We start from the raw sequence: 16,835 nt of genomic DNA, 5'->3' as shown, positions 1-16,835 counted from the left end.
TCATGAAGAGCTGCTCCTAAAATAGAGTTGTTCATGTTGTTATTCATATATATGCATGTGTGAGCAGCAAATGTCTGAGCTCACAACTCCACACCAATTTTTTTACCTTGTCAACAGAGGCTAGAAAATTTCTGCTGGAACAATCAATGCAAGTTTATTTCCTTTGCTTTTAGTAAAGGGCTGGGATGCCAGTCTGAGAAATACAAAACAAATGTGTCCTGTACATGTTCATGAATGCGTGATGTTGACTAATCTGCACTGTGTTGTGTTGACAGATTCTATGCAGCAGAGATTGCTGTCGGACTCTTCTTTCTTCATAGGAAGGGAGTTATTTACAGGTGAGTGGATTGCAGTATCTTTAGTGTCACAGTACATAGTTATTGCTCTACACAGATTTCACACGCTGGAGCAGAGTAGATCACACGCTCTCAGTGTCACCATCAGTGGAAAACACACATTAATTGGAGCAGATGTGACTCTCCACATGATCAAATTAGATTAGCTGAGAACGGAGCCAATAACAGCTGAGATGGCGTCAAGACAAACCTATTAAAATTCCACTTTCGTTCTTACTGTTACAGCAGTACAGAGACAGACCCTTTGTTTATTGGCCACATAATTGCAGTAAATTCAGGACAAGCATGCACTGTGCTGTTTAGCTTTAACTGAGTATCTAAAGACAGTGAAATCACAGTTGGAGTTTTGTGGCTTTTAGTCCATGTCTGTCAATGTGCTCCTAAAAGTTGACGTATACAGTATACAGTAGTATTAACTGTGAAGATAGACTGAAAATATTAATGACTTGCAATCATAGCAAATGTTCTCTTCAATAATGCCTGCAACAAGCAATATAATGAACCATAATGCTGCAATGATCTGTAATACCTTCAATTGAAGTCTATATCAAGCCATTTGGAGGGTTAAAAGCAATATTCCTGCATGTAAATAGCACTTGCCACTTTCTGATAGTACTAAAGTTATGGATATATATAAAAACGCCACTTCTACATCTGATTTGATAAACTTCTTCTGTCAGACAGAATGTCACAGACGTTGTACATGAAACATCTCCGGTTATGAATGTAACCATGGTTCCCTGAGTAAGGAACGAGACAGTGCGTCCTCTAGGGGTTGCTATGGGGAACACCTCGTCGTGACCCGCGTCTGAAGCATACATTGAAAAAACACCAACTTTTTGGCCGGCGACAGCCTCTGACGTCACTACCGGCGTGACTATAAACAGGCACCGGGATAACACGTCATTCACTTCTTCATCTGAAGCTTGCGTCTAAAGCATGGCAGGAAGCTAGAGGACGCAGTGTCTCGTTCCCTACTCAGGGAACCATGGTTACATTGGTAACCTGAAATGATTCTCTTTCAAGGGAACTGCGAACTGCGTCCCCCTAGGGGTAGCTATGGGGAACAGTATACCCATACCGCCATGCTGAGGGGAGTGCAAGCCAGAATCATGGCGAACACTAAGTACCAACTCTAACATTTCCATGGGAGTTGCCCCTGGGACATTTAGATGGCTGTCTGTGACAGTACCCCTTAGGCCAAAGGCCTAAGCTTCATACCCAACTTAATTGTTAGTGCCTCGGCCCGGGTCTGAAGGCTTGGAATCATGAAAGATTCCTTTAAAGGGATACAGAACCTAGCATTTTATACTTGTCTTGCCTGTCACACATGGGGCTACCACTGGCTTTCGCATAAGCTTGCTGAAAGAGCTGTCTCAAAAGATCTCTAGTAGCAACACCCTGTTTAGATAGGTATCTGAGGATACATAGGTGGGGTGGCGCCCAAGATGAACGGGGCTTTTACCAACTCAAGAAAGGACACAAAGCAACTGCGCGAAGCCCTCGCCATATAGGATTTTAGAAAGAACGCAGAATATTAGCGTGTGAACTTACCACAGTGTGGATTTCAGAAAGTGTGCAATGACTTCACGTGCACACTTACCATAGCATGGATTTTCAAATACTGTTCTAAGGAGGGACTCTCGTTGCACTCTTACAGAGCAGCTCATAAATGGAATGGTGCATCTAAAAACAGTATGTTTTCAATCCGTGGAAATAATACTGGAGTGCTCTGGGGAAAAAACAGAGAACTCAGTCTCATATGAAAGGAGAACTCCGAGCTCAGAGTAGCGCGCTCTTAGGTGACCCTTCTTGGAAAAGGTGAGCACTGCTAAATTACCACGAGAATCACCCAAATAGCCCCTCACGTTGAGGGAAGTGATGCTTGAAGTGTGTAAACAAATACAAACTGGCAGAATGGAGCCCAAGGAACCAAGGTCTAATCATCTCAAGAAAGGGAACAAGGCGGAGTGCGTAACCCTTATCGTACAGGATTTCAGAAAGTGCACAGAGTCTTGCGTCCACACTTACCACTCACATGGTTTTTAGAAAGTGTGCAAAGTGTTTACGTGCACACTGGCCACCATGTGGTTTTCAGAAAGTACACAGAGCTTAGCGTGTTTACCTAAAGGTCGAAGAGGCACTGAACTGCACGGGAGAGGCAAGCTCAAATTTTACAAACCTCTGGCGAGGGGAGCAATACCTGAGGCAGCATATACAAGAAGACTTCTGTAACTGCCACCTCCACTTCCCGCTGGATGCGACAGCACAACTAAGCGGCCAGGAGACCCCTCAGGATGACCTGGCCGGACATCCATGAAATTCCCTGCAGTGCTGTGCCAGGCCTGATGATCAAGGAGGCTACCACAGAAACCTGTGATCTCAGCCACCTAATACCCCAGTAAACACTATAACTGAGCACTGCAAAGGAAACTCACAGAGTTTATTAGTAGACACATAACCACCAGCAATTTAATACACATAAGTATATACAGAAAGGGTTACATATTCACCCACCCTCTTGCGCTGGAGCCCCGCTCAAGGGGCACCTCCTTTTAGCTGGACCACCAGTAAGGTGGTTGCTATGAACATAGAACCAGCCAAAAACATTATAGGTCCAGCATAGGAGACTGTTATGTGAGAGGTTTCCACCTAACCTTGATCAGGTGGAGAGCTGGTGGTTACAGGGGAATTAGGAAGGGGATAAAAGCAGAAGTTAAAAATGAATGAGTAGATACCTTGGTATCACTCTGATTTGGACGAGAACGCTGCCACATCTAGATTACACCCCTTAGGTTCTGCTTACCTCCTTGTGACCCACGATTCCTCTTACCCCTGCCCGCAGGTGGGGGAGGGGCACAAGTCACGACACTAGCCTTCTGTGCCTGTCTTTTATCTTCAGATTGAGACATGCCAGGACCCCCTATGTTGTTCGTGCTCATACCTGTACCTTTGTGGAATGAAGGATCTGAGAGCAGCGGAGTGCGTCTTGGTCTCCCTGAACCTCTCGATCACCGTCTCAATGGAAATACAGAAAAGTTCAGAAGGCGAAACTTAGAAAGAGCTTTTCTGAAAGAAAGCTCTTTCTACAGGGGGCATCCACTCATAGCAGTTTGTGCACATTCCTTGATGTCGACACAATTCTTATGCCAAAACTGATGGATGCGAGAAGAAAACAGCCTCTTTCATTTCTTTTCGATCTCTGTATGGAGGTCATGCAGAAATGGAAGGCTCACCTGAGCTGGAGGGCTATTGTCAGAAAGATAACCCTAATTTTTTGGAAATTTTGAATTTTAGTAGGTTTGTCTTGACACCATCTCAGCTGTTATTGGCTCTGTTCTCAGCCTAAGCTTCTTCACCATCCTCAAATATCTCCTGCTGTTCCTGGGTAAAATCCCAGCAGAGCACTAACCTCAGTATCAGGCTATCTCTTGTCCGCCGCCATTACAAGCGCAAAAGGGAAAGTCCCTCTTTAAACCATTCAGACAGATCCAACTGTATTCTCACAAGCTCATTCTCCTCCATGCCTCAGCAGCGGTTGGTCCTGAACCGCAGGAAGCAGATTTTTCATTGAAAAAAATACTCACAATGCACGCAGATTGCCTCCTTAAAGACAATGCGTGCGTGCTCTTCACCCAAACAAATGACGCAAAGATCATGTGTGTCGTTGGGTGAATGAAATGGAACTTTTGTTTCTTTAAACACAGAACATACCTTCAATTTGCATCATTATGAAAACTACAATTAATTTGAAGAAATAATTATGTAATTAAACTTAGCCTTATGATGCAAAGTGTACCCTCCCAGTTCTTATTTGCAAAAGCTAACATCCATTCTAGAGAAATGCTTCCCGAATATGATGAAAATTGTTGTGAATAAAACACATTTGTTGGAAAAAACAAAAATAGTTCCTCAGGTTTTAGCAGATCTGAAATGCCTGTGTGAATGTACTTTGTGCAATTTCTTTCTAAAATTGTCCAACCAATTGTTCTCTAGTAATAAGTAACAAGTAACATAAAATAACGGACCATAAAGCTTTAATGAACTGTAATTCAATAAAATAGTCTATGTCTAAGACTTTGGCGGTGTTTAAAAGCAAACATTTTCTCAAGTTTGATTTTATTTTGTTAATGCTTTAACACAAATTCTTTGCTCAAAAACTGTTATTTGCTATAGCTAACATATCCATATTTTAGAGGAAAGCTAGTCCTGTACATGAACGAGATGAAAATTATAGAACAGTGTAAATGAAAATACATATTGCTTGTTCAAAACAACATTACTCAGGGTTTAGCAGGTCCGCAACCCCCATGAAATGCAATAAAAATATTCCTGTCCAGAGAATGAGTCACTCTCTGAGGAGAAGGGGGCTGTAAGAAAGGCTGTTTATGTGCAGGCGCTGTCTGCATTCAGCTCCTCACTCGCCGTTCCCATCCCTGCAGCGCTGCAGCATTCAGCTTACATTAATCATGCTCTTTGATGATGAAGGCTGAGCGTGGCCGAGGTCGCCCTGACCTCGCTTATACTGCCCACTCACACACGGCCGTACGCACCCACAGCTAATTTAACTGTGAACTGTCTGGTCTGCCGAGTCAAACGAGTTAAGGCAGATACACAACCTCTGCCATGAACATCAGTTAAATGCTGTGAATTTCATACACCTGATTTGTGCATTTTGTCCTCAGAGATCTAAAGTTGGATAATGTGATGTTGGACTCTGAGGGCCACATCAAGATTGCAGACTTTGGCATGTGTAAGGAACACATGTATGAGGGCATGACGACACGCACCTTCTGTGGAACGCCGGATTACATCGCCCCGGAGGTGAGGGATGACCGAGACTGAACATTTATTCACCCATAATGCCACCCCAGACATGTATGACTTTATTTCTTCACAAAACGAGATTCATCTTGGCCATTTATCAATATAATGAAAGTAGTGTGGAGGGAGGTTGTCAAACTCCAGGTTAAGAGAGAGTGAGAGTAACCAATTTTAACTGAAATCGAATGACCCGGACTGTATGAAGGACACGACCTCAGGCCTTAAAGTCCTCACTCTTGCTGACCTCTCCACCAGACTCACACAACCTTGTAAAAAGACAACTCATATAGCATTAGACAACCCAGGCTCTTTATAAAAACATGCCTGTGGTGAAATCTCTGCAGAATTATATTGTATTGCTTCTTTTCACAGCACTTTCAAAATGAAATGTTCAGGGAGTTGCACTCAAAATGCATTTAGTTTTAATGACCAGTGAGTAGCGTGTAAAGGTTAACGTACCACCTACATTAAACCCTACTGATAGTGTCAATAAAAGAAAACAAGACATAAACATGCATTTGCTAAAGTAATCATGTAAGCTTTTTTATTTTTTTATCATGGCTTATGTTTCATTGGACTTGTACCCGAATGCGAATGCATTATGCACTAGGTATGCTGGTTATAGGTATGCAGTGATGATGCAATCATCACTGCAAAGAGTTTACAAATATAATATAACAATATGCACTATGATAAAATAGTTTCAAATTCATTACATAGTATTACATAGTTTGTTGTGCCCTCCACTTATATTGGGACCCTTGGTAAATATGTGCAAAGGTTGCTGTGAAAATAAACCTGCATTGTTTATCCTTTTGATCTTTCATTTAAAAAATTCTCTAAATCCTAAAATTGAAGTAAAACAATTGAAAGTGAGAGAGGGGGATCTCATTGTGAAATAAATCTCTAGTTCATGTTGGCCACAATTATTGGCACCCTATAATTGCAATATCCTTTTCCCAAGATAACGAATCTGAGTTTTCTTCTATAATGCGTGGTTGGAGTGTTTGGAGAACACTTGATAAGAGATCAGAGACCATTTCTTGATTCAGCAACTCTCCAGATCCTTCAGATTCACAGATCCATGTTGGTCTTCTCTTCATTTCAACATGCTCATTTTCTATAGGGTTCAGGTCAGAAGACTGGGACGACCATGGCAGAAGCTTCGTTTTGTGCTCAGTGACACATTTTTGTGTTGATTTTGATGTTTGTTTTGGATAACTGTCCTGATGGAAGATCCATCCAACTATTATAAGATTTCTAACAGAGGCATTTTTTATCTGTTGAATCTATTTGAAAGAATGCATGACGCCATACATCTGAACAAGATGCCCAGGACCTCTGGCAGATAAACAGGCCCACAACATTAAAGATACAGTGGTATTTTTGACCATGGGCATGTTGTATTTTTTATTCCCTGTTTGTAATAAACCCATCTGGTGGGTTTGCTGCCAAAAATCTCTTATTTTTTTGTTTCATCTGACCATTAAAGCCAGTGCCTTTTGAAGTTCTAGTCGTATCTGACAACTGAATATGCTGGAGGTTGTTTTTGGATGAGCAAGGAGAATTTTTCCTGAAACCCTCCCAAACAACATGTGGTGATATAAGGGCTGTTTGATATTTTTTTAGGCTTTCTGACCCAAGACTCAAGTAATCTCTGCAGTGTGATCCTTGGTGAGTCTCAGGCCACTCAAACTCTCCTCCTCGCAGTGCATTAGGATTATATAGACACACATCCTCTTCCAGGCAAATTTGTAACATCTTTAGTTGATTGGAACTTCAATTATAGGTTCACATTTTATTTTTATTTTTGGTAGACAGTAGTGGTAAACAGGCCACTTGTCACTTGTCAGGCCACTGGCCACTTGTCTTAAATCCATGCCACTGGTACCAAAGAAGTCACATGTGTCCTGTCTAAATGACTACCGTCCCATAGCACTGACTCCAATCATAGTGAATTGCTTTGAGAGGTTAGTCATGCACAACATCAAAACCAGTCTTGCCAACTCACTTGATCTGCTCCAGTTTGCATACCGTCCAAACAACTCTACAGACGATGCAATTTCCTCCACCCTCCAGCTGGCTTTAATCCACCTAGAAAATAAAGACTCCAATGTTAGAATGCTGTTCATTGAGTTCAGCTCAGCATTCAACACAATAATCCCACAACAGCTCATTAATAAAATTAAACCTGCTGTGCCTAAATACTTTCCTCTGTAATTGGATCCTTGACTTTCTAACTGGAAGACCTCAGTTAGTCCGTGTTGGCCACAACACATTGAGCACTACCACACTGAGCACAGGTGCTCCACAAGGCTGTGTGCTCAGCCCGCTGCTCTTCACGCTGCTGACCCATGACTGCACTGCCAAGTTCAGCTCCAACCACATCATCAAGTTTGTGAATCACACAACTGTGGTAGGTCTCATCAGCAACAGCGAGGAAACGCTGAGAGGAAATGGCACAGCTGGCTGAATGGTGTGGCACTAAGAACCTGTCCCTCAATGTAAGTAAGACAAAGGCAGTTGTGATGGTGGTTGTGACTGGAGAAACTCCGTTGACCACAAGTTTTGTCAATGTTTGTCATTTTAGACCCATTCTGAAATTACCCTTTTAATTTATCTTTAATTTTAATAAGTATCTAACTACTTTACAATCTATAATAAATAATGAATAAAGAATGAATTTATTTATTCATTTTTTCATATGTACAAGTCCTTCTCAAAAAAGTAGAATATTGTGATAACAGTTCATTATTTTCCCTAATGTAATGATAAAAATTAAACTTTCATATGTTTTAGATTCATTGCACACCAACTGAAATATTTCAGGTCTTTTATTGTTTTAATACAGATGATTTTGGCATACAGCTCATGAAAACCCAAAATTCCTATCTCAAAAAATTAGCATATTTCATCCGACCAATAAAAGAAAAGTGTTTTTAATACAAAAAAAGTCAACCTTCAAATAATTATGTTCAGTTACGCACTCAATACTTGGTCGGAAATCCTTTTGCAGAAATGACTGCTTCAATGCGGCGTGGCATGGAGGCAATCAGCCTGTGGCACTGCTGAGTTGTTATGGAGGCCCAGGATGCTTCGATAGTGGCCTTAAGCTCATCCAGAGTGTTGGGTCTTGCGTCTCTCAACTTTCTCTTCACAATATACCACAGATTCTCTATGGGGTTCAGGTCAGTAGAGTTGGCAAATTGAGCACAGTAATACCATGGTCAGTAAAACATTTACCAGTGGTTTTGGCACTGTGAGCAAGTGCCAAGTCGTGCTGAAAAAGGAGTATAATATAAAAGGAGCTCATTCAAATACTGAGGTGCTAAACCATTCAGGGCTTTATAAGTAATAAGCAATATTTTAAAATCTATACGATGTTTGATAGGGAGCCAGTGGAGTGTGGACAGGACCGGGCTAATATGGTCATACTTCCTGGTTCTAGTAAGAACTCTTGCTGCTGCATTTTGGACTAGCTGTAGTTTGTTTACTAAGCGTGCAGAACAACCACCCAATAAAGCATTACAATAGTCTAACCTGGAAGTCATAAATGCATGGATTAACATTTCTGCATTTGACATTGAGAGCATAGGCCGTAATTTAGATATATTTTTGAGATGGAAAAATGCAGTTTTACAAAGACTAGAAATGTGGCTTTCTAAGGAAAGATTGCGATCAAGTAGCACACCTAGGTTCCTAACTGATGACGAAGAATTGACAGAGCAACCATCAAGTCTTAGACAGTGTTCTAGGTTATTACAAGCAGAGTTTTTAGGCCCTATAATTCACACCTCTGTTTTTTCTGAATTTAGCAGTAAGAAATTACTCGTCATCCAATTTTTTTTATCGACTATGCATTCCATTAGTTTTTCAAATTGGTGTGTTTCACCGGGCTGTGAGGAAATATAGAGCTGAGTATCATCAGCATAACAGTGAAAGCTAACACCATGTTTCCTGATGATATCTCCCAAGGGTAACATATAAAGCATGAAGAGTAGCGGCCCTAGTACTGAGCCTTGAGGTACTCCATACTGCACTTGTGTTCGATATGATGCATCTTCATTCACTGCTACAAACTGATGGCGGTCATATAAGTACGTTTTAAACCATGCTAATGCACTTCCACTGATGCCAACAAAGTGTTCAAGTCTATGCAAAAGAATGCTGTGGTCAATTGTGTCAAACGCAGCACTAAGATCCAATAAAACTAATAGAGAGATACACCCACGATCAGATGATAAGAGCAGATCATTTGTAACTCTAAGGAGAGCAGTCTCAGTACTATGATACGGTCTAAATCCTGACTGGAAATCCTCACATATACCATTTTTCTCTAAGAAGGAATATAATTGTGAGGATACCACCTTTTCTAGTATCTTGGACAGAAAAGGGAGATTCGAGATTCGAGTTCTTTGGGGTCAAGTTGTGGTTTTTTTATGAGAGGCTTAATAACAGCCAGTTTGAAGGTTTGGGTTGGTTTAGATGATTTAACAAGTTTGTACAATTCTTCCTCTCCTATAGTAGAGAATGAGTGGAACTGTTCCTCAGGGGGCCTATAGTGCACTGTCTGATTTGATACTGTAGCTGACGGCTGAATGGTTGCAATTTTATCTCTAATAGTATCGATTTTAGAAGTAAAGTAGTTCATAAAGTCATTACTGTTGTGGTGTTGGGAAATGTCAACACTTGTTGAGGCTTTATTTTTCGTTAATTTAGCCACTGTATTGAATAAATACCTGGGGTTATGTTTGTTTTCTTCTAAAAGATATAAATGCTAGTACAAGTACAAACATAACAGGGGATTTATCATTAACATTGGTTTCTCTGAATAATGTTATATGAAGCACCATTACTTCAAACGAGTTATACTTGAAGCCTGCCCTCTGAGAAATCCTGAAAACGTTGTTATAAATTGAAGCAACTCCTCCCCCTTTGCCTTTTAGACGCGGCTCATGTTTATAACAGTAATCTTGGGGGGTGGACTCATTTAAAATAATGTAATCATCAGGTTTTAGCCAAGTTTCTGTCAAACAGAGCTCATCTATATTATGATCAGTTATCATATTATTTACAAAAAGTGTTTTCGTAGAAATGGGTCTGATATTCAATAAGCCAAGCTTTATCATTTGTTTATCCATATTGCAATTGTTTTTTATTTGTTGAACCTCAATTAAATTGTTAGCCTTAACTTGGTTTGGACGTTTATTTGTATTTTCTAATTCGGGGAACAGACACAGTCACTATAGTGTGATATCTAGTTTTCATCCGAAAAAAGTACTTTGGACCACTGAGCAACAATCCAGTGCTGCTTCTCTGTAGCCCATTTCCTGCACACGCCTGTGCACGGTGGCTCTGGATGTTTCTACTCCACACTCAGTCCACTGCTTCCGCAGGTCCCCCAAGGTCTTGAATCGATCCTTCTCCACAATCTTCCTCAGGGTCCGGTCACCTCTTCTCATTGTGCAGAGTTTTTTGCCACACTTTTTTCCTTCCCACAGACTTCCCACTGAGGTGCCTTGATACAGCACTCTGGGAACAGCCTATTCATTCAGAAATTTCTTTCTGTGTCTTACACTCTCGCTTGAGGGTGTCAATGATGGCCTTCTGGACAGCAGTCAGATCGGCAGTCTTACCCATGATTGTGGTTTTGAGTAATGAACCAGGCTGGGAGTTTTTAAAAGCCTCAGGAATCTTTTGCAGGTGTTTGGAGTTAATTAGTTGATTCAGATGATTAGATTAATAGCTCGTTTAGAGAACCTTTTCATGATATGCTATTTTTTTGAGATAGGAATTTGGGGTTTTCATGAGCTGTATGCCAAAATCATCAGTATTAAAACAATAAAAGACCTGAAATATTTAAGCTGGAGTGCAATGAATCTAAAATATATGAAAGTTTAATTTTTATCATTACATTATGGAAAATAATGAACTTTTATCACAATATGCACATTTTTGAGAAGGACCTGTATTTTAAACATAAAAGTTTTGGCCTTTTTGTTAGATAAATGGCCACACCATTCACTAATAGCCGCATTTTAATTTGCTTTCTTTGCAAAACCCACAGTGATATTGACCTGTAGATTAGTGCTGTGACATTTCCACTGAAGCATGTGGCAGCTTGATATCTTGTGTATGTGTGTGAGCGTGTGTGTGAGGGGGGATCAAGCTGCAGAGCAGTGTGGGTAGCAGGAACATCATGATCTCCTCTAGCGTTATGACACAAAAGGAGATGCACTGTGTGAGAAGCATATTGTAGGTGGGAAGAGAGAAAGTAAACATAAACATGATGTATTCCTGGAAGGAACCTCGTATCTCAAAAAGATAGCTTTTAAAACGAACGAGGTGGTTTGAGTGCTTGGATACAGAATGTTTGTGTGTGTGTGTGTGTCAAGGATTTGAGGAAACTTTGATGTCTTTATATTGCACATAGCCTGCAGATTTCTTATGACTGCTTTCAAGTGTCATCTTGAAGTGTTCAGCTCATGTGTCATGATGACAGCTCCCTCTAATTCCTTACTTATTGATCTCCTCAGGTCTGATCAGTGACGCGTATAATCATATAAACAGAAGAGTCATTTATTTAGAATTGAGTGTATTGTATGATCAGTGTGACTCCATCATCTCAGTTTCTCCATTAGAAACTCCAGCACGTCCGTGTCCTGACACAATCATTTATTCATCCATAAGCAGCCCTTCCACCTCTTCATCTGTCCTGACTTCATTCAAATCCTCCAGTCCCCAGCCAATCACACACCAGCCCCCGTGTGCCGTCTTTATATTACTGCAGATGGGATGTTATTTTTAGAAACACAATGAAGTTTGTATTTTTATTCATAGAGTTCTCTAGATGACTGGTCTGAGCAGGAGTTTAGTTCTTCAAACTTAAAACTTACTGTTACATCTTAGGGAAACAGTTCTCCTGTAATGCAGTACCATAGCGCAGTGATGATGTCATACGGTCAATGAATATCAAAAAGTGTTTATGGGGTACTTCCAAAAAGTCCAAAAACCATTGTGTTGGCTTCCATATTTATACTGCCATAGGTAATGAGGCGATCTTTAATGTTCATCCTGTCTTTAGACAAATGCTAATGAAGACACGATCTGATATATTGACCTTCCTGCTTCTAAAGGCAATTGTAACCCCATGAATGGATCAATAGTTTAAATTTGCTCTGGAAAACAGGTGCTGGAAGAAGACTTATTCAACAGCAATGCTGCACGCTTTCTGACATTTAATTGACAGTGGAAAATCGAGGGATGACATGAAAATGATGTGAAAAAGTCGGAAAATTGGCATGAGACAGATTTCATCTTGCTTGAATGAGAAGTGCAGCTCAGTATGCTGGAAGAAGTGACATTTTGTCATAGCAGTGTTGCAGAACAATAATAAAATAACAACCATTTTTAGAATAAATTGACTTTTACATAAATTGGACGGGACAGATTACATCCTGGTCTTATGTGCACAAAACTGAGCAAACTAAACAGAAAAATACCTTCCCACATAAATAAGGCTAAGGATAAGGCTCTTCTACTGTAGTCACTAAGAGGTATGTAGATCTCATTAAGCAAGATCCACTAGTTTCTCTAATTGGAGTGATATATTGAGTCACTTACCAGGTTTTTTGGTGAGCTGATGTACTTGACGCATGTACTACATAATATAATAAGAATATTAATATCTTGTCTTCCTATTATGCTGTAGAAACGATCCAGGTGATTTCACTTCCCATGTTCCCATGTCTATTTTATAAAATTATTTATTTATTTATTTATTTTGTCAAGGAAAATCATGCTGTAGCTGGTTTGCAAACAATATGATATCATATTAGGTAAGTTGTGGTAATTATAAGTGAAGCATTAGACCATCCAGGCTTCATTGCTCTTAAGAAAGGAACGAGGCACCAATTTGTGCCCTATTTGTGGAAAGTGGCACAACTGTGCAGCACACATGAAGAGGAAGAAAGTTCAAAATGTGACATGAAACATATACTCTCTGTGCTTAACAAAGCTCTCATTAACTACCCCTGTGATTATACACACTCATTGGTGTATGTGTGCTGAATATGTGGGTGTAAATGGACTAGTGAGGGGAAAAAAGCAATTATTACAGCAAATGGTTAAAAATAGCAGAGAACCAACCACCCTCTTGAGCAGTAATGAAATGTGCATTGTGCTCTTGACAAATAAATGGAGATTGAATAGAGTTTCCCAAAGAGCCCATGAGAGCTGAATGAATGACAGGACAGAAGATGATGCACATTTTAATTTCCTCTTCCCCCAGATAATCGCCTATCAGCCGTACGGGAAGTCGGTGGACTGGTGGGCATACGGTGTGCTCCTCTACGAGATGCTGGCTGGACAGGTAAGTGGACGTGCACAGAAAGTTCTTGTGAATCATTTAGTATTCTTTGTAGTGCTCGAGTAAATGAGTCTGCTGCTTTGAATAATTGTGACTGCAGCCCTGCTGTGATCACTGAAAGCCACAGAAAATGACTTTCAGTAAAACATGCTGTCTCCGAGCAACAGTGCACACTGCACAGAGAGGATTGAGATTTTGATTTGCACAAGGTGCTTCTGATGGAACAATCAGTTTTATGCATTTTTTTGTTGCAGTTATGATGTATTTTTTAATCTCCTGGTTTCAATAATAATAATAAAAAAAAACACTAAAGGTTACAGCAGCTTGTCAATGACAGTGCAGTGCAAGTCTATGGGAAAAAAAACATAGCATAAATATAAAGATTTGAAAGTACACACTGTTTTGAAGGTATAACATCTTGACACGATACTCGTGTGATGAAAGCACTGATATCAATACATCTTTTATTTTTAGAATATTGCATTGATATTTTAGATTAGAAGTTCCCAAACCAGGGCCCGCAGGCCACAGCTGGACTGTGACAACCTTTAATTTGGCCTGCCATGCCATATCACAAAAAGAAAAGGGAAACAAAATTGGGGGTGGGGGGAGGTCAGAAAACCCATTCCATCTTCATTTATATAATTATTATTCATTCATTTAATTAATATTGCTGTCAAACGATTAATCGTGATTAATCACGTCCCAAATAAAGGTTTTTGTTTACATAATATAATATATGCGTGTGTACTGTGTATGTTTATGTATATATGAATACTCACAAACAGCATATTTTTATGTACTGTATGAACATATATATATATTTTTATATATACACATGCATGTGTGTTGGTATCTATATATACATAATAAATATACACAGTGAATGCACATATATTCTGTAAACAAAAAAATATATATTTTAGATGTGATTAATCGCGATTAATCGCTTGACAGCACTTTTTAATTGTTAATCAAAGTAGGCATTTACTGAGGCAAAAGCCATAGTTAGACAATAGTGAGAATTGGTTCCCAAACTAAAGTGTGATCAATATATTTTGTATAACATCTTATATTTTATTATTATCTTATTTCACTTTTATAATGTCGCATTGGTACTCAGGAAAAACACCAAAAACAAATTGTGTACTCGCAGCACTGGTTTTATACACAAATACTCACAGACATTTAATTTGCATGCGTTGACAATAAACTGGTTTATATGTGCATTTTGTAATATTCTCTGTTGAGTTCAGTGAGGTTCATTTCTATAGAGTGCAGCCCAGGCCTCGGTGTGAAACACACTTCCTGTGTCGTCGATACTTTCTGCCAGAACGGTTACCAAGGTTACGTCATTTACATCTCGGCTTTCTCCCGCTGACTCCCGGGTCCAATTACCCAACAGAAGAATCTTGTTATACACTTCATGTGTTTCCCTTTGGATGATTTTGTCTTGGACACCCCCATTCTGGAATGATTCCTGCTTATGTAATATATCATCCCACTGCTCTGAGGATACAGCGTAAAAAAAATGAGAAAGTGTAAAATGACTCTGGAAACATGACAGAAATGTGTACAGCTCCTTTTTAGAAACTCTGAAGTATTGAGTATACTGTGGGTGTCTGCTAATAATCGCCTCTCTCAGGATGAGGGGGTGGAAGCTGTCAGTACTTCTGGAGAACTTAAGATGGATTGAGAATTAGGGTCCTTAAGCTGTGAAAAAGGAAGGGAAAGAGACTTTGAGCATGCCTTTGTTTTACCATTTACCTCAAGTTTATAAAAACATGGGTCTGTTGAATCTGAACTTGTGTGAATGCACCACACTAAATTCAGGTTTGGGGGGGTAATTTTAAAATCACACAAGGTCCCCAGATAATACTAATCCTGTGCGAATAGGGCTTAAGTAAGTCTCTATTTCAAGGGGGTTTTTGGATATTAGATAAGATATTAGATATTAGAACTACAATGAATGTTTTGTTTGGACTACTGCTTGTTTTCCAGGTTATTTGTGATGTCACAAAACGGGCCATTAGAATATCATTAAATTATGGAAATACTAATGGTTGGGGGGAGGGGAGTGGCAACTCTCTAACTAACGTTAGCACTCTAATATTTCTTGCAATATCCGTGCGTGCAAATGTTCTGTGCGATCCTCTTGTTCAATATTCTCAGGGTTTGAATATGGCACAAATAGATATGGCAATATTGAGGCCATCCTTAACAAGGAACTTGCTGGTTAAACAAGGGGCCGGGCAGTACTGAAACACCTCTTAAGCTGTTCACCAATCATAACGCACTGGGACAGCTAACCAATCACAACACATTTAGTTTTTCGGAAGGCGGGTCTTCATCAAACATGCAACTAATCGAAGCAGTTTGTGCCAGGCTGGGGAGAAAGGTTTTGTAATAATGTAAATTATGGGAAAAACAATACAACAAACATGAGAGCATGTTCTAGTACACCCCCCAAAACAAAATCAAGACTTTGTAAAAGAGCATAATAGAACGCCTTTACTTAACTGCTGTTCTTTTTAACTTTTTATTTCTCAAAGGATCCTAAAAAAAGTATCACAGGTCCCAAAAAAATATTAAGCAGCAAAACTGCTTTCAGCATTGATGATAAACCTGCATATTATAATGGTTGCTAATGGATCATGTAATGATGAGTTAAGAGTAATAATGCTGAAAATTCAGCTTTGATCATAGGAATAAATTATATTTTAAAGTATATTAAAATAGAAAACCATTATGTTAAATTGTAATTATAGCTGTATTGCAATAATTGTAATAATACTTGACAATATTACTGTTTTATTCTGTTTTATTTTTTGGTCAAATAAATGCAACCTTGATGAGCAGAAGAGACGTATGCTCCCTCGTACTGATCCCACACTTTTAAATGGCATTGTACATAATTATATTCTATGTATATTTAATATAAACCTCCATCTGCTCTGTTTCTAACAGCCTCCATTTGATGGCGAGGATGAGGATGAGCTGTTTCAGTCCATAATGGAGCACAATGTGTCCTACCCCAAATCCCTGTCTAAAGAGGCAGTGTCCATCTGTAAAGGGGTGAGTCCCGAGATTTCAGCAGGAGCTCCTTTACTCTTCTAAATGTCTGTATGCCATACTTTAATATTGCCGTCAGTACAAGTCATGGAAATATTACCCGCTATAATAATTGAGTAAAAAAAACATTCTGTTTGTGTTCCTCGGCGAAACAGAAAAAAAATTATATGATTCATGGTGGTGATATTAATGTATTTAGCACAGCCCCAAAAAAA

The 16,835-nt window shown here is 39.5% G+C and overlaps 1 protein-coding gene across 2 annotated transcripts in view; it reads left to right on the top strand.

The window, feature by feature from the left end:
* Positions 1–16,835, top strand: part of prkcab (protein kinase C, alpha, b) — a 200,681-nt gene that overhangs the window by 176,308 nt on the left and 7,538 nt on the right. For both annotated transcript variants that reach the window (XM_052552585.1, XM_052552584.1), the window contains 4 exons: positions 276–338; positions 5,042–5,180; positions 13,471–13,551; positions 16,516–16,623. In XM_052552585.1, the coding sequence (XP_052408545.1) occupies positions 276–338; positions 5,042–5,180; positions 13,471–13,551; positions 16,516–16,623 (391 nt within the window). The remainder of the gene's footprint in view (positions 1–275; positions 339–5,041; positions 5,181–13,470; positions 13,552–16,515; positions 16,624–16,835) is intronic.

The sequence above is a fragment of the Carassius gibelio genome, chromosome B3 (assembly GCF_023724105.1).
Source record: "Carassius gibelio isolate Cgi1373 ecotype wild population from Czech Republic chromosome B3, carGib1.2-hapl.c, whole genome shotgun sequence".
Classification (NCBI taxonomy): domain Eukaryota; kingdom Metazoa; phylum Chordata; class Actinopteri; order Cypriniformes; family Cyprinidae; genus Carassius; species Carassius gibelio.
Note: the sequence above shows the minus strand (reverse complement) of the source record. Positions and strands in the feature narration are given on the sequence as shown.